This window comes from Sphaerulina musiva, assembly GCF_000320565.1.
Source record: "Sphaerulina musiva SO2202 unplaced genomic scaffold SEPMUscaffold_1, whole genome shotgun sequence".
Taxonomy (NCBI): domain Eukaryota; kingdom Fungi; phylum Ascomycota; class Dothideomycetes; order Mycosphaerellales; family Mycosphaerellaceae; genus Sphaerulina; species Sphaerulina musiva.
This window is the reverse complement of record NW_016017383.1, coordinates 2,541,895-2,565,934: the sequence shown is the minus strand read 5'-3', so window position 1 is coordinate 2,565,934 and position 24,040 is coordinate 2,541,895. Positions and strand designations below refer to the sequence as shown.

The following is a 24,040-nucleotide window of genomic DNA, read 5'->3' as shown; positions in this document are numbered from 1 at the left end:
GGGTTCCTGCTGGAACTGCTGCATCTGCTGCATCGCTTTTCCTTGCCGCCCCCCCCATCAGGTAGCAGCCAACAGCGAAATGGTCTAATGGACCGATGAACGCCAAGGGCCCGGCTGCTCACCTGTGGCGGTGCAAAGTACGGTACACGGCGCCACAGCGCCCGCGTAATTTCCCTCGGATTGGAAGCTCTAGGTTGTTGCTATTGCTGTTGTTGTTATTTTTTTTTTCTGTTGTTACGGTACCGCCCCTGGGGGTGCGCCAAATTTCGCGTGAGCACAGCATGTCACCATCGCGAGATCATGTACCTACAGTACCTGTACCTAGATGCAGCTCTAACCTCATCATCATCATCATCACCATCATCATCATGATCGTCACGATTTCAAATGCGCCATACCTTAGCATGGCAACCAGAGCTTGCAGAAGTCTGACAACAAACAGGCTTGTGGTTGCCACGACAGCGCAACACAGCACACAGCACACAAGCCCACACTGCCACACAGCACACAGCATACAGCATACAGCATACAGCATACAGCACACAGCACTAACACTAACACTAGCACACAGCCTAATAAACAGATGATGATCCATGAAAGCAAAGCAGACGCCCCCCCTTCCCCCTCCTATTGGCCCGATCTCGAATCACTCCCATGGTCCATCAGAGAACAAGAAATGGCCTTGTTCTGCCCTGTTCGCCAAACAAGCTTCCCGTCAAACTTCCGTTTAGAACTACTACCTCCTAGTAGCTAACTGACCGACTTCTTCCTCTCCCTCTCTCATACACAGATACAATCAATGACCGTGCACTAGCGCCGCCTTTTCTCCCAAGCCCAACAAACAGGCTACAGGCTACAGGCTACAGGCTACAGGCTACAGGCCTACAGCAGCAGCAGATCTCTTCAATCTTGTCGCCGTGCCGTCGAACACCGAGATGCCTGCCCTGCCCTGCCCTGCCTCACCCATGCCAAATCACCGTTTTTCTTATACCAAAGTGGTAGATGCAAACCACCCGTTATGCGTGTTGCTTATCTTGGATCCCCACGATGCTCGTTTCCCACCTCACATCTCATTAGAGAAAACGAGACGGACTACAACCAGCGCGAGGTCGCTTAATAGTTCGGCAGCCATGGAACGATTGAAAATGCAGCACACTCACACTAGGTATTCAGTTACATTACTGTTAAAAGAAGAAGAAAAAATAATTAAGAAGAATACCTCCTGAGGTAGAATACCCGACCATTATCCCGCACCCGCACCTGCACCTGATGCTGTCAACTCGTCTCCCTCCCGTCAAACGCTACAGGTACCGTGCAATATGAGGAGGTTCTTCTGTCCTCATGCTGAACCTTCCATTTCTATCAACCTTCATCGTTGCGCCTTCCTCAACGGACAGCGCACGAACAACGGAAAGCACGAATGGGTAGCCCCCTCGTGCCTAACCCACACCTGCCACGTCTGCCCCACATACGAACCCTCCAGAATGAGCCTTCATCAGTCCGAGTTGTCCAATTCGTCGAGAATGTCCGAGTCTTGTGCAGAGACAGCATCGCCATCTTCGTCGTCGTCGCTATTGTCGTCGTCGTCTTCGTCGTCGTCGTCCCCGTCTCTATCGGCCTCCTCCTCCTCCTCTGCGCTCTCACCATCACTCTCCTCACCGCCACCATCGTTGCCATCGGAAGTAGGCGCCGCCTCAGAACTGTATGCACCGCGGACATCGAGCTTGCGGCGCTTCCTACCTTCACCCTCACCCTCCTCCCCCTTTCCCTCGCCCTCCCCCTCACCCTCCTCCTTCTTCTCTTCAGGAGAGGTACGATCCCTCTCGCGAGCGTTGGCCTCGAGCTTTGCCTTCCTCCTGTCGCCTTGCATCTGGATCTTGAGCATGTTGCGGTGACCGGTCCGGCGGCCGAAATACGAAATGTAGTTCGTAAAGTCCTTGACATTCTGCTCGTACCATTCGTACTCTCCTTCCTGATAGCCCTTGGATTTCGGTTGAACCTGCTTCTGTCCCAGCGCGGCTGAGATGCGCTTCGTGATCGTGGCCTTGTCACAGTAACTACCATTGCGACAGAATCGATCGCGAACATCCTTATTACCAAACCCACCTTCGCTGGTGACACGAAGGAGCGTGCCGCGCCACAACATCTCCGGACAAAAGTCCACCAGACACTCGGCTGCCCGTTGTGTCAGGATCGGTGTCTTCTCGAGTTGCCTGCGAGTCAGAACGCTGTCTTTGACTGAAAACACCGCTGGCCTCAGATTTTCGGGCCCGCCTTTCTTGCTGGGATTCCACACGACTCTGAGCATGGCCATCTGCTCCTCCGACAGCCGGCCCTCCATGCCCTGGTAAATGGCCTCATCGGGAATCTCATATCCCATCGCTCTACCCACCTTGGCAGCGCTTTCGTCGGCCCAGGAGTACGATGCAGAGTGGTTGGGGTCGCCGGCATCGTTGTTGTACGTGTTGTTGTGCCCACGCTTCTTACGTTCTCTGGGCTTGGCCTCGACTTCGAGCGAAGCTTTGGACACATCCTCCTCCGCTAACGCCCCTTTCTTCTTGGAGCGTGCTTGGCCTGATCAGTTGTTAGTTCGACTAGGCAAGTATTCATGCAGAGAGTTGGACGTACGCTGTGCTTCACCCAGCTTCGAATCGACACTGTCTATGAGCTTAGCGTTATGCTCTCTGGCAGCTTGCATCGCAACCAGTGTCTCGTGACTGTAGATGGAATCGTCCCACGTCGCGTTCTCTTTCGCCTCGCGAAAATTCAATTTCCGAGTCCAAGGGAAGTCATCAGCCTCAGCGGGACGACGCTGAGATCGGCGGCCTGATTTAGAGCCGATAGCCTTTGCGGGCTTCTTTGCTGCCTTCTGAGCAGACACGGGCTTGACTCGATTTTCGTAAGGAGGCGTGGGAGGGGGGAGAGGGGGTGTCCCAACAGCCGGTGTTTCTTTCTTTTCTCGCGGCTTTCTAAGACAACCATTAATATGCGCATTGGACGAGCAAAGCACTGTCACATACCTAGGCTGGCGAGGCGGTGCCGGGCCTTGAGACGTATACATCCCTCCTGACGGCATATGTTTACCCATGTATGTTCCCAATGGTATGCCATACGAAATTTGTTGAGGAGGACCAATCGCGTAGCCCATACCTGGATGTGTTGGCCCATGATGCATTGGCATCGGCTGAGCGTATGGCTGAGATGGGACCGCAACGAGATTTGGGGGAAGCTGGCCTCGATTTGGGTGCGGAGCGAGACCAATGTGATGCTGCTGCTGCTGCTGCTGCTGGGGGGACGGCATCTGTACCGGCATGGCGTTCTGCATTGGCTGCTGAACTGCGTGCTGGGGCATGTGAAGCGGCAATATTTGCCGAGGCGGTGCAGACGGATAGGGTTGCGGCGAGTACAGAGAATGCGGGTGAAGTTGACCAGGTCCTAGACCTGGCGGTGGCGGACACAACCCCTGCACTGGTGGTGGTGGGAGTGGAGCAGCAGGAGCATTTGGAGTTGCGGGCACCCTGTCACGTCCATAGATTGGAATACCATAGTTGCGCCATCGGATCCGCTCCACGAGCTGGTTGTAAGCATTACTTGCCTGTTGTTGTGGAATCACCCATTGAGAAAGCGGGAAATCCTCCATGTACCTCAGCATTTCGTTGTCTTTCTCTCGTTGATACTCTTCCGTTGCCACCCAACTAGAGGCGACTGGGTATGGTGTTACGTTGGAGTACATGATCTCCCATTGCTTACGAATGTCTTCAGGAAAGGTCAGCCATGGTCGCTTGTTGATAGCGTACTCAGATTCTGGAGCAGCGGGAGGGTCCGAGGACACGGTAATAGCAGAATCCGCATCGTCGTCCATGTCGTTCTCCGGCGCATCGTCATCGTCCGAAGGCTCGGCGGTAAAGTCATATTCTTCCACCGATCCTTCGTCATCGACGCCGTCACTCTCGTCCGCACCTGAAGTGACATGAAGTGGGCTTTCCACTTCGGTGGGTCCCTGACGTCCAGTTAGCCCTCAGCGTTGCAGCAAGACGAGTTAATCCTACATTGCCACTCCGGCCCCGTGGACGACGAGCCACGTCGTGCTTCGCTGCATCACTAGCGCCCGACTGGTGAGCAAGAGAGCGATGAGCTGTCTTTGCAGGGGCTCTCAGGTGCGGCCTGAGAGGGACGCGCCTTTTCACGTCGATATCGTCTGCGGAAGAACATTCGGGCGCTTTCTTGCTTGATCGGCGTCTGCTCAATCCATCGGCTGTTGTCGCGGCCATGCGAGAAGTCCTTGCGACATGTCAGTACATGCTCTCTACAAAAGACGAAATTCTCAGTGTGGTTGTGGGGTGGTGACAGATGCTGCTTTCAGGGTAAGGTAAAGTTGATTTCAGGTGCCTTACCACAAATTCCTTGGCGGGTGGCCAGATATTCACTTGATGCGCAAGTGCGCAAATCCCAGCATGCGGAATTTTCAACAGGTTCCGCTTGACTCGAGCTAGCGAGTGTTCTCAGGGCAAATATGATTAGAAATGAGGGAGATGGATGCGCGGCGATATTGCGACTGACCTTGTTCAATTTTGCGTGGTGACGCGACTTCGACTTCCGCGCCTGTCCTAGGTAGTATATCGCGCGAGGTACGCCGAGTGAAGTGTGTGTGGAGAGTCTGTCTTCCTATATCGCACCCTCCATTTAGCAAGCGCATTCACGTCGATGGCCGACACGATTGTTGGTGGCATGTGATGGCGTGGGCAATGTTCACTGAGGAAGTTTGGAGGTCGAGCTTTTGGCAGGTGTAGGAAAACACGCTAGCACGGACAGCGGGGGTTCACCCGGAGGTGAATAATAATAAAGTCTCTAAAACGCGGGACTTATGAAACGTGACACCGACATCTGGTCTATTTTCTTGATATGGCAGGTTGTCATAATTTTGATACTGTTCTGGATCATCCTATATACCCGCAAGAGCCACATGCGGCGTTTTAACGCTGAAATTTTGAGTTGCGATGCTGCTAGACAGAGGCTGTCTCGACACCACTTCTGCACTCTGCCGCGTAACACTAGCGCCGAGCTTGCTGTGGTATCTGGCACGGGGTTTGGACATCAGAACTTTGCCCGGCACTCCTGGGCGCCTGGAGTCGCAAGAGATGAGGCCAGGTGAAGTAGAATCGGCCAAGTACGTACTAACAGGCCGCCTCTTGCGATTGCGGTCTCCATTGCTCTCGCTTTTGCAGAGAACCCCTGTGCATAGACGGGGCAAGATACCAGAAAGCCAGAAGCATGAAGAACGAAAACTCTCTGTGCAAAGCATTGACTCTGCTCCTCGAGATGGCGAGATGGACGGCCATGGCACTCAAGGCGTCGTTCATGTAACAGCCAGTTTTATGTTTCTTGCTGCCAGCCTCCGGATGGACTCCCGCATGTTCAAGGAGTATGTAACATAGCAGTAGCAAGTAGCGCTTCTCTTGCTAGAATATGACTTCGCCGCTGTGCTCACCTTCGAAGCCAAGCTCCGCCAGCTTCTTTTGCTTGACCTTGTCGGTCTGTTTTCGTTTTTGCTCTTCCAGCTTCTTGAGCTGGAACACCTTCTCTGCAGATGCTTGTTCGAATGGCTCGGGGACGTAGTCATCTTTGTCCAGGTCCTGTCAGCATGTCAGCAACACTTCCCATAGTACGCCTACCTGCAGACTGTGCCTGCTACTTTACGTACAATCTCGCCAAGCAGCAGCACGTTTTCGCCTCGGACCAGAAACAGGCCACGCTCAATGTCGGCGTAGAGGTGGTGCACGAACAAGCGCTCCACTGTGTCCTGCAACACTAAATTGCCTAACCCGCTATCAATGTCTCCCCGGGGTGAGTGTGTCCACAGAGCGCCTACCAAACTGGTCCCAGCTCCTCAGAACTCCAATGAGCTTTCGCCCATCGCGCAAGGCCACCATGAGCTTCTCTAGACACTTGCTAGTACGGTCGGAGCGTCTCCAACGGCGTTTGTATTATCGGCGGCGAGCACACTCACTGTCGGTAAGGTCCAGAAGCTGCGCGGCAGTGGTAAACATCTGAGGTGGGAGTTCTGCGCCAAGTTAGCCATGGCATGGAGAGCCTCTCGAGGAGGGTGAAGGGCGACGCACGAGGCGGTCCCTGCGGCATTAAAGGGCCTGCATCATGAAGGCTGAGATTCTCCATGAGCGTCGACAGCGGTGGAGGATAAGCAAGAGCAGGAGGAAGTGCAGGAGGAGGAGGAAGAGGAGCGGCAAGGGTGGTTTGGGTGTAAGTAGGTGAATGTGGAGGTGGAGCGAGGGTTTGTGGCTGCAGACCCTACCTCCTCCACCTACGAAGGCTACAGGTACATACATGTACCTCCTACCTTTACCTGGTAAGATACCACCACCACTAGTGGTAGTGCTAGTAAGATTGTTCTGGTTCACCTCAGTTCTGCCCTTCTCTACTCTACCCGAATTCACCATTCTACGGAGTACTGCACTCAGTGCTTGGAGGTATCTACCTGACTTCTCCAGTCACCGTCACATGCAAACATGATCTCCCGGTAGCGCAACATCCACGCACGCACGCACACACGCACCCTTTCCCGCAGCCGCGACGATGCTGTCCGCGTTCAAGGCCCAGCCCATCTACGAGGTGCGCACGCGCGACAAGGCCAAAGTCGAGTCGCTGCTGGCTTACGGCGACCGCATCCTGGCAGGCCTCAGCACGGGCGCCCTCCGCGTGCTCCTCGTCAATGAGTCGGCGAGCAGCGGAGAGAGCAGCAGTGGCGGCAGTGGTGGTGCCGCTGGCGACGTCCCTTCGAGCCCATCCAAGACGAAGTTGGTCGACGTGCTGCGCGAGGAAGATAAATTCAGCAAGAAGCCCGTGCAACAGCTTGCTATCGTAAAGGAGGCCAACCTACTCGTCAGTCTGAGCGACGCGTACGTGTCCCTGCACGATCTGAACACGTACGAGCTCGTGGAGCGTTTGGAGCGCACCAAGGGTGCCGTCTGCTTCGCCGTCACCAGCAATGTGGTCAAGGACCCCGAAACCCACGTTCCCGGCCTCGTGTCTAGGCTTGCGGTGGGCGCCAAGCGCAAGATCCTATGCTGGATGTGGCAGGATATGGAGCTGTTGCCAGATGTGGCTGAGATCAGCCTAGAGGCTAGCATCAAGAGCTTGATATGGGCTGATGGCACGCACTTGGTTGCTGGGATGGATCCTGGCTTTAGCACAATTGATATTCTCACCCAACAAGTGGTACCAATCAGCAAGCGCACCGCCAATGCGGCAACCGATGCAGGCTCCGGTGAGCTTGCAGGTGTGCGCTTTGGTGCAGTCAGTAGCAGCGGCATGGGTTACATGGGAATGGGAAGCTGGGTGCCAAAACCGATGGCCACAGGCTTGTCTCGAGATCAAGTCCTCCTGGCCAAGGACGTCAATACCCTATTTGTAACCATCGATGGCAAGCCGCTTGAGAAGCGTCAGGTGCCTTGGGCTCTCGCGCCAGAGCAGATTGGCTTCAGCTATCCATATCTCCTAGCACTTCAGCCGCCCGACAAAGGTACCTTACAGATACGAAATCCAGAGACTTTATCCTTACTACAGACCATCAGCGTTCCTGGCGCGACCATCTTGCATGTGCCACAGCCGTATATCAGTCTGGCTCATGCTGGCAAGGGCTTTCTGGTTGCCTCCGAACGTACCATCTGGCGCATGAATGCACTGCCTTATCCCTCGCAGCTGACTGAGCTCGTCTCAAAGCAGCGTTTCGACGAGGCCGTAAGTCTGCTAGAGCTACTGGAGGATACATTGATCGATGACAAGGCTGGACGCATACGAGAAATTATGACGCAGAAAGCCATCGCGCTTTTTCATCAGCAGAAATACCTTGCGGCGCGTGACCTCTTCACAGATGCGCAGACCACACCAGAGCGTGTCATCGCCCTCTACCCACGTAGCATTGCGGGGGATCTCTCGTCCTTGACAGAGGATGCAAGCGAGTCAGAAGCTGCCGATACCACTGAACAAAAAGCCGAAGATAGCGCTAGACTCGTCCCGGTCACACCTGTAAAAGGCATGTTTGGCAAGCTGACCGGTAGTCACAAGAAGGTGGATTCAGATGTTGCTTCAATCCGGTCTTCCACGCGTGCCGACGCTGATAACGCCAGCAGTCGTACCAAAGCCGCTGGAGTTCCCGACAAGCCATTAGAAGGAGATGACCTCAAAAGCGCAGCGAGAGCTCTTGTAGGGTTCTTGGCCGACTCCAGAAGACGTGTCCCCAACTACTTGGACTACGATGGTACACTGAAAGAAAATCCACCGACTTTCGACAGTGAAACCGGGAAGCCGTCTTTTAGCAATTTGCTTGCGCCAGAGCTTCTCGACAAGAACAGAGAGGAGGTCGACTGGCAAGCAGAGCTGCTGAAGGTTGCCAAGCTCGTCGACACCACACTGTTTCGTGCCTATATGCTTGCCACACCAAGCTTGGCGGGATCTCTTTTCCGTATCGACAATTTCTGTGATCCAGATGTGGTACAGTCGGCGCTCTATGAAGGCGAACGATATAGTGAACTGATTGACTTCTTGCATGGAAAGAAATTGCATCGCCAAGCGCTGGAGCTACTGGCCAAGTTTGGCAAGGGACAGGCAAGCGGTGCGATACCTGAAGCAATGCGTGGACCGCAGCGCACTGCAGCCTATCTCAAACAGCTCCCACCCGAGCTCGTAGATCTCATCCTCGAGTACGCGCGATGGCCACTTGAGGAAAGCCCAGAGATAGGCATGGATATTTTCGTTGCTGACACTGATAATGCTGAGCGGCTCCCGCGTCAGCAGGTTCTTCGGTTCCTTGCTGAAAGCGACGAGAAGCTGGAAATCCAATACCTGGAGCACATTATCAACGAGCTTGGCGACAACGGCGGAGAGTTCCACCAACGCTTGATAGACCTGTACCTTGCCGAACTTAAGAAGTCCGACATTGCTGATACGTATCGTGATGGCCTCCAAACAAAGCTCGAAAACTTCCTACTCAGAAGCTCCTCGTACAATAAGCGCAAAACTTTTCAACAGCTTCCCCATGACTCTTCATTATTCTTTGAGTCTCGCGCCATCGTGCTGGGCGCAATGGGCAACCACAAACAGGCGCTGTCCATTTACGCCTTCAAGATCAAGGACTTTTCTAAGGCAGAAGAATACTGCAACAAGATTTACATGGAAGACAGGGCTGAACAGGAAGCGTGCCTCTTGGATAGTACTTCCAAGCATGAGAAACGCTTTCGTCAAGTAGAGCCCACCGAGACGGACGACAAATCGAATATATTCGCCGTCCTCCTCGGTCTTTGTCTTCGACCTCCTGCCGGCGAGGAGAAACAGTGGCCACAAGCGCTCGATCTACTTAGCAGACATGGAGCCCGTCTCCCAGCCAGCAGTACCCTCGATTTGATGCCGGATGATCTTGCTGTCAGAGAACTGCAGGACTACTTCCGAGGGCGCATTAGGAATGCCACCTCAATTTTACGCGAAGACATGGTGGTTCGTGGTCTGGAGGGCGTCAGGCGCACGAACACTGAAAGGACTTTACTCCTTGGTCCCGATGGCCTCGCGCACGAGAAGCCTATGGGCAAAAATAGACGTGTGAGAATAGGAGAGGATGATCATTGCAAAGTCTGTCATAAGAGGTTCGGCGCTAGTGCCGTCAGGGTCTATCCGGACGGTACTGTGGTGCATTACGGCTGCATCAAGCGAATGGGTGCCAGTGGTGGTGATGGCACCGGAAGTATGAGGAGAAGTGTGGCTGGATGGGGATAGCGAGCATGATGCTCGAGGTCCCCCAAGCAACGACTTCCATGGCACATATTGACCTATACACCGTGAGAGCTACCTCCTACCGTCAACTTGTTCAAAATACCATGCGCGGAAGCAACAGGCGGCATTGCTCTGCACGACTGATGCGCCTGCATAATATGCACTCATCTTGTCGATGAATGGAAACCGTTTCCAATGAACATTACGTTGCGACATGCGATTTACAGCGAACGAGGCCTCGGAAAACTTCGCTGACAAGTCTTGATGTTGTCAAGATCATTTCCTCACGGAAGCTACTATGGTACTGTGGTCACGCAGGGCCTCCATCCCAACACCATGCTCAACGCTCATGCTCTGTCCGATATTGGTTGGTCTTCACATCCCGTTTATGGCACTCCTTCCACCCCCTTAAAGCAGGTCAGCATACTCGACAGTTCCTTTTCGATCTTTTGCACCAGTATATTATCTGCATTCGCCACGCCTGGTGTGGTCATCCATCTTTCCTCAAGCGGATTTGCCGGCCTTATGCGGTCAATCAAACTTCGCTTGCTCCTCATGAGCGACTCTACCAAGCTTTTGACACTCTGCCCATCGTAATGAAAGTCTGGAATGTCTGCCGCATTGATGCCGTCCGCCGCGCCTCTCGCTGTGTCGGAGCTCAGAACTAAGGAAATCATAGCCAAGCTATGAGCTTCGGAGACAGTGCCAAGTGTGATTGTCCCAGCGCGAGGGTTTCGTGCCGTAGGTGTTTCGTTGATCAGTGAATGTGCTGCGCGGTCAAGCTGACTAGGAAACCCGTTCAAAAAAGCCGCAATCTCTGCTGCAATAGCTGGACCAACCGAGTCCAGCAAATTGAGACATAACGGCAAATACCCTTCTGTCCAGATGACAAACATGCGTTGAGGTTCGTCAAAAGGCCCTTTGCCGCCGTGCGTTCTGAAGTAGGAGGATAAATTGGCTGATGATAGCTGGGCGAGAACCCCCTCTAGAGCCATCTGTTCAGCTATTGGTCGTACAGTAGACAGTGAGAGGAGGAACATGATCGCTATTTCGCCATAGATAGGATCTTGCGTGTCCTCACTGGAGAGTCTGTCTGCCCAGGAGTATAGGCTCAATGCTCCCCGGATGATGTTGGAGCCAACCACTACGTCCGACAGGAGCGTCTGGATCGAGTTGATGCCTGGCACGGCTAAGATTGCTTGGAGAAGTGCTGTCAGCAGAGCGAAATCTGCTGGCAGCGCAAGCTCAACATTGCCATGGAGGTTACTGCAGAGTGCCTTGAAGCCTGGTGCTATCACTTTGCCGACAATATTAACAAGGATGGATGCCGTTTGGGGCGAAAGTGAATGCATCTCTCCGTCTGCTCGAGTCTTGGCAACATAACTGTGAGGTAGGATAGTCAGGTACAAGACCTGAAGAAGTTGCCGATAGTAACGCAGTTCTTCTGGGAGTGTGGCTATATCGTAGTCCGCTGGGAACGTTGCGACCAGTGTCCATGCAGCTGGCAGAAGTCTCTTCATAGCATCATCTTCTGTTTTGAGAGCCACTAACTTGGAGGTGAGCACAAAGGCCAGTTCGAGGCGCATGTGCATGGCATCTGCCATACCGGGCTGGTCGAGCTGAGGCTCGACACTCGCGACCAAGCACTGCTCTACGACTTTGGCAAGCTCAAGGGGCAGTGAAGGATCTTGCTCCGCACAGTCGCACAGTGTAGTAGCCAAGGTCTTCCAACTCTTGAGTAACGTAGCTTGTGCATGTAGAAGGCTCAAGTTAGCGTTGGCTCGACCGAATTCATCGGCGAAACCTTGATCTGCTGTAGCCCCATCCCATGCTCTATTGTGTTGGAATATGATGGTAGCGATGTCGGTATCGTAGACGTAGCTTCTGCCGTAAGGAGCCGGATTGACGGAAGTGCGCATAAAATCAGACAGATCGATGGCTGGGAATGATCTGGCGAGATTAGTCTCTAGGCTCCTGTGCAGCGACTTGTTCCATTCGTCCACTCTAGCTCCGCGATCCCTTAAGAAGTCCAATTTGGTCACGAGCAGCTTCAACACTGTCCTGTCGCCAATTTCGAGACCCGCGTGCAAATTAACGGCAAAAATATCGCACAGATGAGCAGCCATCTCATGCTCTCTCGCGCTAGTGATGGATGCATCGGGAGTTGGATTTCTTGGCGGTCCGCGGAGTGAGCCCAACCAAGACATTGTGTTTGTGAGAAAGTCTGTGTGTGACCTCACTTCGTTCGTGGCCCATGCCCAGGTCTGCTGAGCGATCGCAACGAATCTCAACATACCGATCGCACGTTGCGGTTGCAGGTCTTCAATGGACGCAAGCTGACTCAACACATGAGCAAGGATTGGCTTGCCCTTGATCTCTTCTTCATGGCAGCGGTGAGCTCGACTCTTCGGTAATCTGCCAGTGAGAAGATAAATGGCAAACCATTGTTGCCTGCTGTCCATGACAACGGCGAGGAAGTCCCACGCATTGCGTTCGACCTGCAATTCACAGAGCGGCCGATCTAGTTGTGTCACAACCTGAAGGAAAGCTTGTGCCGCATCTGTATCGAATTGCGCAAGTATGGATGGTGGATCTTCATCGCCAGCACCGACGGCACTCACCAGCTCTTCAAACAAGGTAAAGAGGTCAGCTTTGATGGCATGTTCGGTCGCAAGCAAAGACGCGAGGGCAGGCATATTCTGCAGAATGCTACTTGCAAGCCTGTAGGAACGGTGCTTCACAACCTTGTGCCACTCTGCCGGGGCCTCAGTCTGACCCAAAAGGTCATTTCCGTGCTTTGCAACCCGAAGAAGTATGACGAGAAAGCCGAAGACAGCGCGCGCCTGCTCAATGAGCAATTGTCGTATTTGAACCGGAGTGGCGTCGTCTGCAATTGGCAAAGTTTCCTGCAAAATCCTACGGAGTGTACTGGCCATTGGATTGCTTCCCGTTTTGGAGGCACATGTATCGACAATAGAGTTGGCAGCAGGTGCAATGACGAAGGTGAGTCGTCGAGAAACAGCTTTCGCCACATTGAGGCCGTACGTGCTTCGTAGCATGTCGGAGAAACTTTTCAGCAGAGTCACTGTGAGGCGGCACCGCTGTGAGAGGTCTTCCCATTTCCAGTCCGAGAAGCTTTGATAGGCATCGAGTAGAACTTTCTGGTAAGCGTTGAGCACAACGCTCATGGTCCGAGCTGGCGTTGCATCTAGCGAGTCCTGCTTGGTTTTCAGACTGAAGCGGGTAGTTTTGACTACCTCACTCGTTCTAGCATTGCGTTTGGCCAGACCGGCGAGTGCATCTTGAAGCAGAAGCGACTGCATCTCGACACATGCTTGCAGGAAGCGATACTGGCCCAGCTGCACTTCCGAGCCATTCACGACCGCCACTAACGAGATCGCACCGGTTGCAAGTCCAAGCAAACTGCTTTTAGCGACTATTGACCAAACCCGTTCCGGCGAGATTCTGATTATGATGTTGAGGAATTCTGCAGCAGCAGCGACGACTGGTAGAGAGCCGTCTTCCGCAACCTGTTCAATATGGGCCAGGAGCTCACTCTCAAATAGGTCGGCAATGATGGATATAATGTCGTGGCTGTTGCCCAAGCCGGCATCAAATTTCGCCATCAGCTCGCGAGCTGTTGTAGCGCCATCTGATTGGTCCAGGCACGCGGCCAGCAACGATGTGAAGAGAGCGATGATCTCCGCAGCAGCATACAGGTCCAATGTCGCTTGCTCTGCAGCGCATGACACCTGGCTACCTTTAGTGAACGTGAAAAGCAGCGCACTGAGGTATTCAAGCCCAGAGCTATCGTGATTCAGCATGAACACCATGGGTCGCTTCTCCCTAATAATGTTGCCTGTAGTCTCCGCAGGTACGTATTGCTCAGGCGTTTCGGCGTCTGTACTGTCTTGCATAAGAAGCAATTGCTGAACGCCCGCAGCAGCGTCGCGCCGAGTGATAATGGGCAGTGCTTCAAGCAGTCGCATAGCATTGTTGTCGTCCACTTCGTCGATGAGCTCATACGATCTGAACTCTGCGGGCACTTGCAGCGTGAATGTCCGCAGTCGATGCAAAATGCCTGCGATTCCTTCGGGCTCCTGCGCATCTCCTTGCGCGTTGGCCAACAACGTGCCCAGTCTCACCAATGGTGAAAGCTCGTAGGGGAATCTTGCTAACGCTTGGTCCAGGAAAGCCGGTCTGAGTAGGGCATAATCTGCCAACAGTTTCTTTGCAAGCACAGTCGTCTGCTGCTTGGAGACGGGGCAGTGCTCTGCTGGCGTCAACAGCGACAGCACCGCCTCAAAGACTTCTTCATCATACTGCACAAACGACAACGACTCTCGGGTCAAATCAAACAAGGCCTCTTTACAAAATAATGCTGTACTGGCTTCGGCATCTGAGCTGTACGTCGTAGTGATGACTGTAGCCAGAGTGGCAATCAGACGGAAGACCCGTAAATGATCCACAGATCTCAACAGGAAATTTCGTGGCAGGTCGTCCCTGACATCGCCGTCCAGTTCCGAGCTTTGCAGCTTAAAGTAGAGTTTCTCAAACCTGGAAAGTGGCTCGTTGCGCGATCCACGTCTCGAAGCACGACGAGCCAGTCCCTCCACTGTGTCGTCGGGGCCATGCTCGTTGCGGAATTCGCGCTGATCTCGGTGTGATAATGCAATGTCCCTTATGACCGAAGTGATGATGCTCCAGGCCAGGATAGCCGGAGCAGCAATGTTGTTTCCACGAAGACTAACTCTGTGTAAGATGAGATTCAATGATCTGAGACTCTCCTCGTCGTTGAGGTAGTGGCTTCCTGTCAAGGTAGGAGTGTCCACGTCTGCGGCCTGCATGATCTCACCAATTGCAAGCTGTAACTTCATCATCTCCACGGACACGATCGATAGCAGAAGTCGGGGCACATCGAGATCCAGCGGCAGAAGGTGCTTATTTCCTTGCAAGAAGAAGTGTTTTTCCATTAACGCGAACCAGCTGAGGAGCGCCGAAGCGCTAGGAATACCATCATACTGGTACAGAGCAGCGAGCAAGAGCCGAAGGGTGTGCGTCAGTTCATAGCGAAGCGAGTCGACATAGCCGGGTGCCTTGGTATCGTCCGCGAAGACCTTGGGCCACGAGGTGGAGGCATCCCCGCGTTCCAGCACGGAGTCCAACTTCGAGATACATTTGGCGATGAAGGCTTCAGCCTCATTCCTGCCGTTCTTTGGGCACATGGTATCCGTGACCTTTGCTGCGATCTGATCAATCCACGAAGCCGCGGCCGGCTGCTCTCGAACGATGCTTTTGCTCACAGCACATCGACTCATCAAATCTGCGCTCAGGCGCAGCATATGATTGCTCTCGCTCAGGTACACAAGCAACAGCCTATGTCTCCGTACTTGCTGGTCTGCGAATGTAAGAGCTGGTCGTGCAGGTCCATTGCTAGCAGTAGAAGCTGGCATTGCTATGACTTCCTCGAGCACACTCGTACCATTGCAAGCCGCGTTCATCAGCTGATCTGCCGGTCTCTCCTGACACTCAATCATTGCAATGCGCAAAGCAGCCAATTCTTCCACGTGCAGCTCTCGCGACAGCCACTTGGCGTCTTCCTTGATCTCGTCCAACTTGTAGGCGCCATTCTTGGGCTGGGCGGCGTGTATGGGGGCAGTTTTGGTGTCAAACTCGCCGGCAGTCCGCGCACTTGGCGGTGCGTAAGGGCTTAGCGCGTTGGCTAGGAGGGCAACAGTATGGTCGTCGGTGAAGAAGGCATGGAGCGAACTATTGTCGAGGGCCGCAGCTTCGTCACACAGGGCGCGATACGCGGTCCGCCACGATATGAGAGGTGTCTCACCCGCAAGGTACTGGTCGAGAGCAGGAAAGTAGCTGCTGGACATTGTTTGCGCGTAGTCTCTCTGACCAGACTTGTGGAGCGGAAGTGAGGGAGGTGGAGGGGAGGCGCCGTCAGAGATCGCTATGAGAGTGCACCGGGGTGGCGAGGCGCATGGCGGTGGTAGCGGCAGTGGTAGTGGCGGTGGTAGCGGTGGTGGTAGCGGTGGTGGGTCAGTGGTCAGGTAGTGGTGGTGGGTAGGTAATGAAGACAATGGTTGATTTACTATCGCGGTTTGTCGCGACGCGAGCTAGGAAATAGCTAATCGAGCTGCGCAGAAGACGGAAGCCCAAAGTGGCCAGCCGCCACACGTCACCCCCGGCTTTCTTTGGCTTTATCTTCCTACTACTTCCACCCTTCTACCTACTATACACCACTATATACACTCGCTATACGCTCGCCGCCTACCTTGCCGTTACCGCCGCATCCGTCGCTACCTTACCTCTCTCTTTGTCGCCGGATCCGTCGTTTTAATAATAAGTTACCTATATAATAAAGCCGTCGCTATAGCAACTCGAAGAAAGAATCTACTACTATAATATATCTACTCTCTCTCTTCTACTGCCGTAGACGTAGATAACTATATTATTCGAACCTTAGTACGTTATTACGTAGCGCGTAAACTCGTATATTACTAATATACTATAGATTCCTCGTATCTACTACTTTAGTAGCGCTTAGTAGGAATATGTCTACGATAAATAACGGCGACGCTATAGATAAGGATACCGATACCGAGGATACCTCGGAGGATAAGGAGGAGGATAAGGAGGATAAGGAGGACGATACTAGGTAGGCTAGCCTTACTCGCTACTAAATCTCTACTAGAATCTCTGCTAACTCGCTATATATAGGGCCGTATATACCCCCGATCTATACCCGCGCCGGCCTACTACTATAGACTCTAGCAACTTCTAGTTCTACTTAGTCGAAAGATAGTAGGGCTAGTTAGACGAGGCCGTAGGCGACGATACGACGAAGAAGAAGGTCGCGAAAAATAACCTATAGAAGTTCGACTAAGCTAGCCGAATTATAGAGACTATAGAGGGTATTGATATACTAAATCCGTATTACTAGTATACTCGCGGTCCGCGCGACGCGCCGTATAAGGTAAATATAAAGAATAGTATTATCTACGCCTACTATAAGCGATATACTAAGTTAGGCTATTAGGCCGGGATACCTATTAACGATTCCCCTAGCGATTCGTAGCGAATCGCCTAGCTAGAGGCTACTATTAAAGCGCTATAGGCTATAGTCGATAGCCTATAGGCTACGGTAGGGACCGTTTAAGATAGGACGGGCAAATTAGAGGATTAGGTAGAGTAGCTTATACTATACGTCGACGAGCTCCGGCGTATAGTCTATAATATAGCTATAGCAGTATAGCTATAGGGTAGAGTATCGATACCGGAATCGACTACGATTCCGTATACAAATAATTAGTAGATAGGTATATATATACCTACCTACCTATTTATATATATAGTAGCGATATACTATAGCGAGTATAGCAAGTTAGGTAGGCTACGCGCGATCTATAGCGTTTCTATAGCGAGTTAGCGAATATAAGCTAGCGCCGGGTATATCCGACTAATCGGATCGTCCGCCGATCCTACGCAAACTCTACAATATAGGTATACCGTTATAGATATAAGTCGATAGTAGTAGATAGCTATAAAAATTAGTCTTTTCTACTCGTATCTACGCTCTATATAAGTAATACCGGGCGGCGCCGGCGGTAGTAATAGTAACCGCCGTAGCGTTAGGCCCCGGAGGCCCTACGGGCTTATATCTATCGATACTAATAGTAAGCGCGGCGATTTATTTCTTGCTTAGCGCTCTAGTTATTGCCCTCTCTCCGATTAGAACCGCTAGCTTATATCGCTTAGCCGTAGGCGTAGCGGTAGTACTACTCGTTATACTCGCTACTAGTATCGCTATACCGGTAGTACTACTCGTCGCGCTCGCTACTAGCGTCGCTTCTAAGTCGACGAACTTAGGTAGCTTATAGGCGTTAGTTACGCTCTCTATCTATAATACCTTCTCTTTCTTAATATAAGCGTTGTCTATATCGGTATTACTATCGATTTCGACAAACTTAGGTAGCTTGCGGGCGTTAGTTACGCTCTCTATCTATAATGCCTTCTCTTTCTTAATAATTAGTATACTATCGTCGTCGTCGTCGGCCTCGCTAAGCTCGTCGTTATCCTCGCCGTCGTCGTCGTACTTATCGGCGTAGAGCTGTTCGATACTCTTAAGGACTTCTAATACTACGGGCGTTATACGGCTACTCGCTACGCTCGCTACTAGTATCGCGTATAATAGTATCGCGCGTAATACTATAGTACCCTCCCTATCCTTGCGCTTTTGCCTTAGTTGTTTGTACTACTAAACGACGATAATAGCTTCGTAGGTACGTATAGTAGATCTGCTAGGTAGCGGTATTTTAAATACCTCTATAGACTCGAGGACGTCGGCACTTACGATACTCGTAGATAATATACGGTTCGGCTTATTAGTCTCTAAATAGAATAATCGTACGAAGAATACGTTGTAGAAGTCTTTAATAGCTATAATAGGCTATATAGGTAACTTAGTTAGCTCGAATCGCGCGAGTATAAATTCTATTAATAGCTTCTTAGCGCTATTAGCTACTCGATCGCGATCCGTCTAATAGTTATAGAGGTCGGTATAGGCAACCGGATCGTAGTACTTCTACTCGTTGTTATTCTTTAGAGCTCGCGTAGTAACTCGCTATATATATACTATAACGCTAATACTAAACGAGATAGCCGGAGGTAGCGGATTTAACCGCGACGACGGTAGGGCCGGCGTATACTACTAACGTATAGTCGGCGGTAGCGTACTAGCGTACGGTACGACGGCTATAGCGGCCTTAGCCCTAAACGCGATATTAGCCTTGTTATATATAGTATTCGCGTACTATAGAATCCTTGCGAATGTCTAGAAACCCTATTAACCGTCGCTAAGTACTCGCTATATAGATCGTTTTAAGGCAACTAACCTTTACTTAGTACGCGGATACTAGCTACTACGATTGCGACGGCTACGGCTATAGCGGCGGCGGCGGCGGCGGCTGTCTAGTAACCGGACGGCTACTTTCTAGTACGCGTAATAGTTCGTATACAAATTTAGTACATAGAGGGTTTGGATTAAGCTAATAGTACTAAGAGCAGAAATTGAACTTATAGAATATAACGCTATATCTAATCGACGGTACGACTAGATAGTATTTAGCCTAGAGGCTAGGTAGGTTGTCGGCTATAGTAAATAGGTCGGTAGAGAGAGAGAGTATATATATATATATATAGAAAAGAATTCAAATAATAGTACGTACCGTAATATATACCCCGGAGGGCTTAGCTCGCTTAGCTTGTAGTTATACTCGTAGAGGAGATACTAGCCCTATAACCTACGGATTATTATAGAACTCGATAATACCTAAATCCTCGTTTGCAATTAGCGCGTTACTAATATCTCTAAATACTTCCGCTGTCTAGCGCGTAGGTATCTAATCTCTTACTACTAATAGCTTTAGAAGTATACCGAGTATTAGCTATTGTTCTAAGCTAATATAGTTATTTACTAGGCTACGTAGGGTAATATAGGCCGTACGGTACGTACGGTCGCTAGTCGCTACGTTATACGACGTACTACTAATAGGTAGCGCGAAGCTATAGAGGAGGAGGCTCGCTTTGTACTATTCGTAGGTATCGGCGGGAAGAAAGGTCTCGAGGTCTATAGTATTAAGTTAGCGAGCAGGCTACGAGTAGAGCGAGTATATATATTAAACCCTTCTAGTATCCCTTCGAGCGTCTGTAGAACCTCCTTAGGTATATATATACCTTACTACGTAGCGCTATAGAGCTCTAGATAATGCCGTAATACGTAAGGAATACCTAGAATCGAGTATAGCCGATTGTTTTGCCTCCGAATCTTATAGTAATTCTATATCTTTACGAATCCTACTACTATCTTACGGAGAATCGTAGTATAGATCGCTAGGAAGGTAATACGATCGCCTAATAACTCTAGGTCAAATTCGTTCGTAGTATTTAAGCTATAGAAGTACGCGCGCTATCTATTTAGCGCCTTAGCCTACTAATTCTACTATGCCTCGATACGCTAATTCATCTTACTTATACTATATCGGAAGTATTTACCGAATCGTAGTAGTAGTAACGAGGCCTCGCCGCGAGTACTATACTTAGTATTCTCGACGTCGTAAGCGGTATAACGTACTATATAGTACGCGTCGGCGGCTAGAATAATCTTACCTCTACGATCCGAGCGTATAATTACCGGTACATATCTACTATAGCGTAGTATTATAATATACTAAGCGAGCACCGAAACGGCCGATCTACTAGTAATTCTAACGTAAATCTACTCTATATACCGCGCGTATACGTCGATTGCACTATATATCTAAATACTCTAGTACTCGAACTTATAGTACGTATCTATTGAAATTGCCGCTAACGGCCTAGGTATAATAATAGTACTATAGTACTCTCTAGCCTTCTCGTATCGCCGCTAAACACTATCGGGATTAAGCAATTTAACAATACGGTAGATACGGTCCCTAAGTAGGTTAGCCGATAGCGATTTAGTAAGCGAGTAGACGGTAAGCGCCTATATACCTCCTAATTATATTTATCTCTAAACGCAGATATATATATAGGTTCCTCCTACTATATACCTCTACCTCTGACTTAGCGAGCTCGTCTACGAGTACTATAGCGATTAACTCTTTAGTATATACTTACTCTACTACTAGTATCTGCTTCCTAAACCCTAGCTCTTTACGTATACGCCGATATGTCCTTATACTAATTTTCTAGCTATTAATCGCTAGAATCGTAACTGCCTTACTATCTATAAGTCGTAGCTTAGTATAGGTATACGCTATACGTATACGCAAGCTATCGTCTTCGTCGAAGATATTATACTATTAACGATATAAAGGTACGGCGGCTATAGTAAGGCCTTAGGCTTATAGCCGTCGTTCGAATATACGCTCTACGATAGAAATACCGAACTACTAGTATAGATTAGCGATAATCTGCCTCTATAAGATACCTTCCGCGAGCTACGTAGCGATATAGACCTAATAGTTATTATAGTCTATAGCGCGTAGTCCTCTAGGTACGTACGTCCGAGGCATATTAGTAGGTAGCGACGGATGCGGCGGTAACGGCAAGGTAGGCGGCGAGCGTATAGCGAGTGTATATAGTAGTATATAGTAGGTAGAAGGGTGGAAGTAGTAGGAAAATGAAGCTAAAGAAAGCCGGGGGTGACGTGTGGCGGCTGGCCACTTTGGGCCTCCGTAGCAGAACTGCCTACCTTGTCGACGGGATGGGACGGGACGGGACGCAACCTCGCCTGTTCTTCGGTTTCGGTACCTTACCAGGCTTACCTTAGTCGGTCCTTTAGACATATCCATTGCCTGCACTGCACTGCACTGCTTTGCATGCCACGGCCACTCTGTACTTCACTACCGACGCAACGCCACCCATCAAACCATGACCGTCACGGAGCAAATCGTAGACACGGCCGAGAGTGTCAAGGAGGCCGTCGTGGGACTCAGTCATGGCTCGACCACTCGCCGTACGTCCAGCAATCAGTCGCCGCACGCATCAGCACCACCACCACCACCTCCTCCCTCTCCCTCCTTCTCCTCCTCCACCACCACCCCATTCTCCCTACTCGCATGGTCCGAGCAGACCTCGGTAGAGCGTATGCTAAGATCGAGTGCGACTACAGAAGCCACGCGACAGGAAATGAGCGACGCCAGACTTCCGCTGGCCTACCGTGATTCATGCGCTCATCTCCTCATCCCGTTGAACAAGTGCCGATACGATAATTACTACCTCAACTGGCGGTGTCAGGTGTGTCAGGAAATTGTGCTGGTAGGTGGAGAGGCGGAGGAAAAGCTAACGCGCGGGCCAGGACGAGAGGCATTCGTACGAAAAGTGCCAATACGAGGAGTTCAAGCTACGTGTGAAGAAGATGGACGAGATTAGGGCGCAGAAGGGTGGACAGCGATCAAATTAGAGGCTCGTCCTCTGACTGGGCATGAGCAACGATGCATCGTGGAGAAGTGTGAGAAGGCTATGCTGGTGTCTCGTGGCCAGTGTACATACAAGTACCCAACCACTCTGGAACAGGTCCAGCTGAAGCACTGCAGCGCCGCCCTAACGTGTTGGAGAAGTAGGTCGCTATTGATGTCATGCTCGCTGAATATGGTACGCACGGTGCCCGCAAGCTCAGGGCTCAGCCCAGTCGCAGCGCGCGGCGACTCCACTGAGTTGACTGCCCTTCCTATTCTTTGAGATGGTCGTGTACAGCAGCATGTGCCATTCTGAATGCCCACCCCAATTCTGCGACGAGCGCAGTCTCGTCCATACATGTCCTAGGCCACATCTTGATCGCCAAGAACATCTTGGACCATATACTCCCCAGTCTCCATATCGATCTTTTGCTTCTTGGCTTCTTTCTGCTGCTGCAGCTCAATCGAACCGTCCTTGCGCTTGCCACGACTGTGCTCAGGATGGTCCAGTAGTGATGGAAGCGCATAGGCTTGCTGGTCCGTAGTCGCAGGCATGTAGCTGCTCACATCCGTCTCGACTACCAAGTCCTCCGCAGCTCGAAGGTTACTCTTGCCGACGTCGACAGCAGATCCGCTCAAGTCTTCTTCGGAGTTTCTGCTCTTTCCGAACTCATACGGCGGTGCCATTGGATCCAACTTCTCCCCAGATTCGTTATCCACCATCTGAGCCTCGTTGAATCTGGCGAGATCCTGTGGGTCAAAGTCTGCTCTGACAAGCGTTTCGGAGCGTGGAGCCAAATTTGGTTGCCGAGAAGCGTCGTAGAGGGTTTCTCCCATCGTCTCTTCCTCCTCCTCCTCCTCCTCCTCCTGCTGCTGCTGCTGTAGTGGTGACGGAGATTGCAAGGTGACAAGTTCACCAATGGGGCCGTACGCGGGCGGGTAGTACTGGAATTTTTGGGAACGAAAATCCTCGGTCGTCTGTGGACCTGCGACGGCCATGCCCAGTTTCTTCGCAGCTTTGAGTGCTTGCTCCCTGTGTGTTATTATATCCCATTAGTGATGGTGCGTTGGTGGTTAGAAAGTCGTTGACACAGCGCAATTGATCTCACCTCTCTCTCGCCACTTTGATGCGGTCATTCCATTCGATTCCGGTCTTTTCCTTGAACGCGTTTCGAAAGGCTCGAAAGGCCGTTGGAAGGTTGGAGCCAATGCCTACGATCGTATTGATTACCTGCGGCACCCTCGTACCAGAGAAGGAGGTGGTGAAGGCGTAGGTGTGAGGCGTGGCGTTGGACTCGAAGATCTGAATCTGCGTTGTTAAGAGTCAGTGGATTACCATGTACCTATGTTGTGGTCCTCGTAGAGCCAGACGCTGCGGTTTACACTTACGGTAAGATTGTATCGCTCGTTCGTGTTATTCTTGGTGTCGACCTTGGTCAGAGTCGTATCGAAGTGGAATCCCGTGGGGTCTTGGTAGATGTGATGGTTGCCTTTGGGAGCTCATAGTTAGCATGATCGCAATGTACGGTCAGAGGAACACAAGACGCTTACTCGCGAGAAGGGCCCTCGCCTTCTGCGCGCCCTTCTTGAATATCGCAGCTTGTTCTGGGACGCTCATGCTCGCCTTGATGTGTTTCGAGAGTTCTCGCTCACTTTCCGCCAATTGCTCTTTGGCCAAGTCATTTTCCATCTGCTGCTGCTTGAGGTTCATCTTCTCTTGGGCTGCGGAGAGTTCGGTGTTCTCCAGATACAGTTCCTTGATCAACCCAGTATGCGATCGAATATCGCCAGGTCCACCCTCGCGGTCGGCCGAGCCGGGGACGGCAAACTCGTGAGGTTTCTCCTTCAGTTTAGACTTCGCCAGCAGGCTATCTTCGAGCCACTTTTGCGAAACGACTTTGATATTCTGACCGTTCTTCTTGCGTGCAATCACGTCTTCTACCAGCGGGCCGGCTGCTGCCCACAGATTCTCAGTGACAACCAAGTGAGTGGTTTCATCAGTGATCGTGCGCTCGAATGTGCCAGAAGCGTTATCGATCCAGTCTTTGAGCTGCTTGTTGTTCCAGTCCTTCTCGCCAGTGCCGGCAGTCACTATCACGCAACCTGACAATGCTTTGTGCACCATCTTGACGCAGATTCCAAAGGTGGTTCGGAGTGTTGCTTGAGACTAGGTTACGATGGAGTAAAGATGTGGATGTGTCGAGCGTGGCGCAATGACAACGGAGGAGACACTGTTATTATATCCTGAGGGTTGACTGTCGCGCCTGCCGTAGAACACAGTGAGATATGAATACGACCGCAAGTGA

The 24,040-nt window shown here is 51.4% G+C and overlaps 7 protein-coding genes across 7 annotated transcripts; 3 read left to right on the top strand and 4 right to left on the bottom strand.

The window, feature by feature from the left end:
* Positions 1-1,210: 1,210 nt before the first annotated feature.
* SEPMUDRAFT_146167 (uncharacterized protein) lies at positions 1,211-4,739 on the bottom strand. Its single transcript, XM_016903493.1, has 6 exons — positions 4,561-4,739; positions 4,395-4,489; positions 4,050-4,281; positions 3,021-4,000; positions 2,629-2,969; positions 1,211-2,574 (listed from the first exon to the last, which is right to left on the bottom strand). Exons 3-6 carry the CDS (start codon positions 4,269-4,271, stop codon positions 1,496-1,498), a joined length of 2,622 nt encoding a protein of 873 aa, XP_016765188.1. The 5' UTR covers positions 4,272-4,281; positions 4,395-4,489; positions 4,561-4,739; the 3' UTR covers positions 1,211-1,495.
* Positions 4,740-4,905: 166 nt separating this feature from the next.
* Positions 4,906-6,242, bottom strand: SEPMUDRAFT_146166 (Sm-like ribonucleo protein). Its single transcript, XM_016903492.1, has 5 exons — positions 6,120-6,242; positions 6,008-6,061; positions 5,870-5,938; positions 5,702-5,817; positions 4,906-5,633 (listed from the first exon to the last, which is right to left on the bottom strand). Exons 1-5 carry the CDS (start codon positions 6,172-6,174, stop codon positions 5,460-5,462), a joined length of 468 nt encoding a protein of 155 aa, XP_016765186.1. The 5' UTR covers positions 6,175-6,242; the 3' UTR covers positions 4,906-5,459.
* Positions 4,998-5,435, top strand: SEPMUDRAFT_113089 (uncharacterized protein; the record flags this gene model as incomplete). The annotated part of the gene is made up of 1 exon (XM_016901014.1): positions 4,998-5,435. One exon carries the CDS (start codon positions 4,998-5,000, stop codon positions 5,433-5,435), a length of 438 nt encoding a protein of 145 aa, XP_016765187.1.
* A 349-nt stretch (positions 6,243-6,591) lies between the features above and the next one.
* SEPMUDRAFT_57100 (uncharacterized protein) lies at positions 6,592-15,384 on the top strand (the record flags this gene model as incomplete). Its single annotated transcript, XM_016909424.1, has 2 exons — positions 6,592-6,731; positions 6,798-15,384. 2 exons carry the CDS (start codon positions 6,592-6,594, stop codon positions 9,781-9,783), a joined length of 3,126 nt encoding a protein of 1,041 aa, XP_016765185.1. The 3' UTR covers positions 9,784-15,384.
* On the bottom strand, positions 10,167-15,674 carry SEPMUDRAFT_57097 (uncharacterized protein; the record flags this gene model as incomplete). Its single annotated transcript, XM_016909423.1, has 2 exons — positions 12,585-15,674; positions 10,167-12,524 (listed from the first exon to the last, which is right to left on the bottom strand). The coding sequence occupies exons 1-2, from the start codon at positions 15,663-15,665 to the stop codon at positions 10,167-10,169; spliced, it is 5,439 nt and encodes a 1,812-aa protein (XP_016765184.1). The 5' UTR covers positions 15,666-15,674.
* Positions 15,675-21,130: 5,456 nt separating this feature from the next.
* On the top strand, positions 21,131-22,090 carry SEPMUDRAFT_146165 (NADH-ubiquinone oxidoreductase B18 subunit). Its single transcript, XM_016903491.1, has 3 exons — positions 21,131-21,292; positions 21,449-21,573; positions 21,635-22,090. Exons 1-3 carry the CDS (start codon positions 21,208-21,210, stop codon positions 21,737-21,739), a joined length of 315 nt encoding a protein of 104 aa, XP_016765183.1. The 5' UTR covers positions 21,131-21,207; the 3' UTR covers positions 21,740-22,090.
* A 556-nt stretch (positions 22,091-22,646) lies between these two features.
* SEPMUDRAFT_14184 (uncharacterized protein) lies at positions 22,647-23,859 on the bottom strand (the record flags this gene model as incomplete). Its single annotated transcript, XM_016902980.1, has 4 exons — positions 22,647-22,767; positions 22,844-23,037; positions 23,124-23,224; positions 23,280-23,859. Coding segments are annotated over 4 exons (996 nt in total), but the record flags the coding sequence as incomplete, so codon positions are not given.
* Positions 23,860-24,040: the final 181 nt, after the last annotated feature.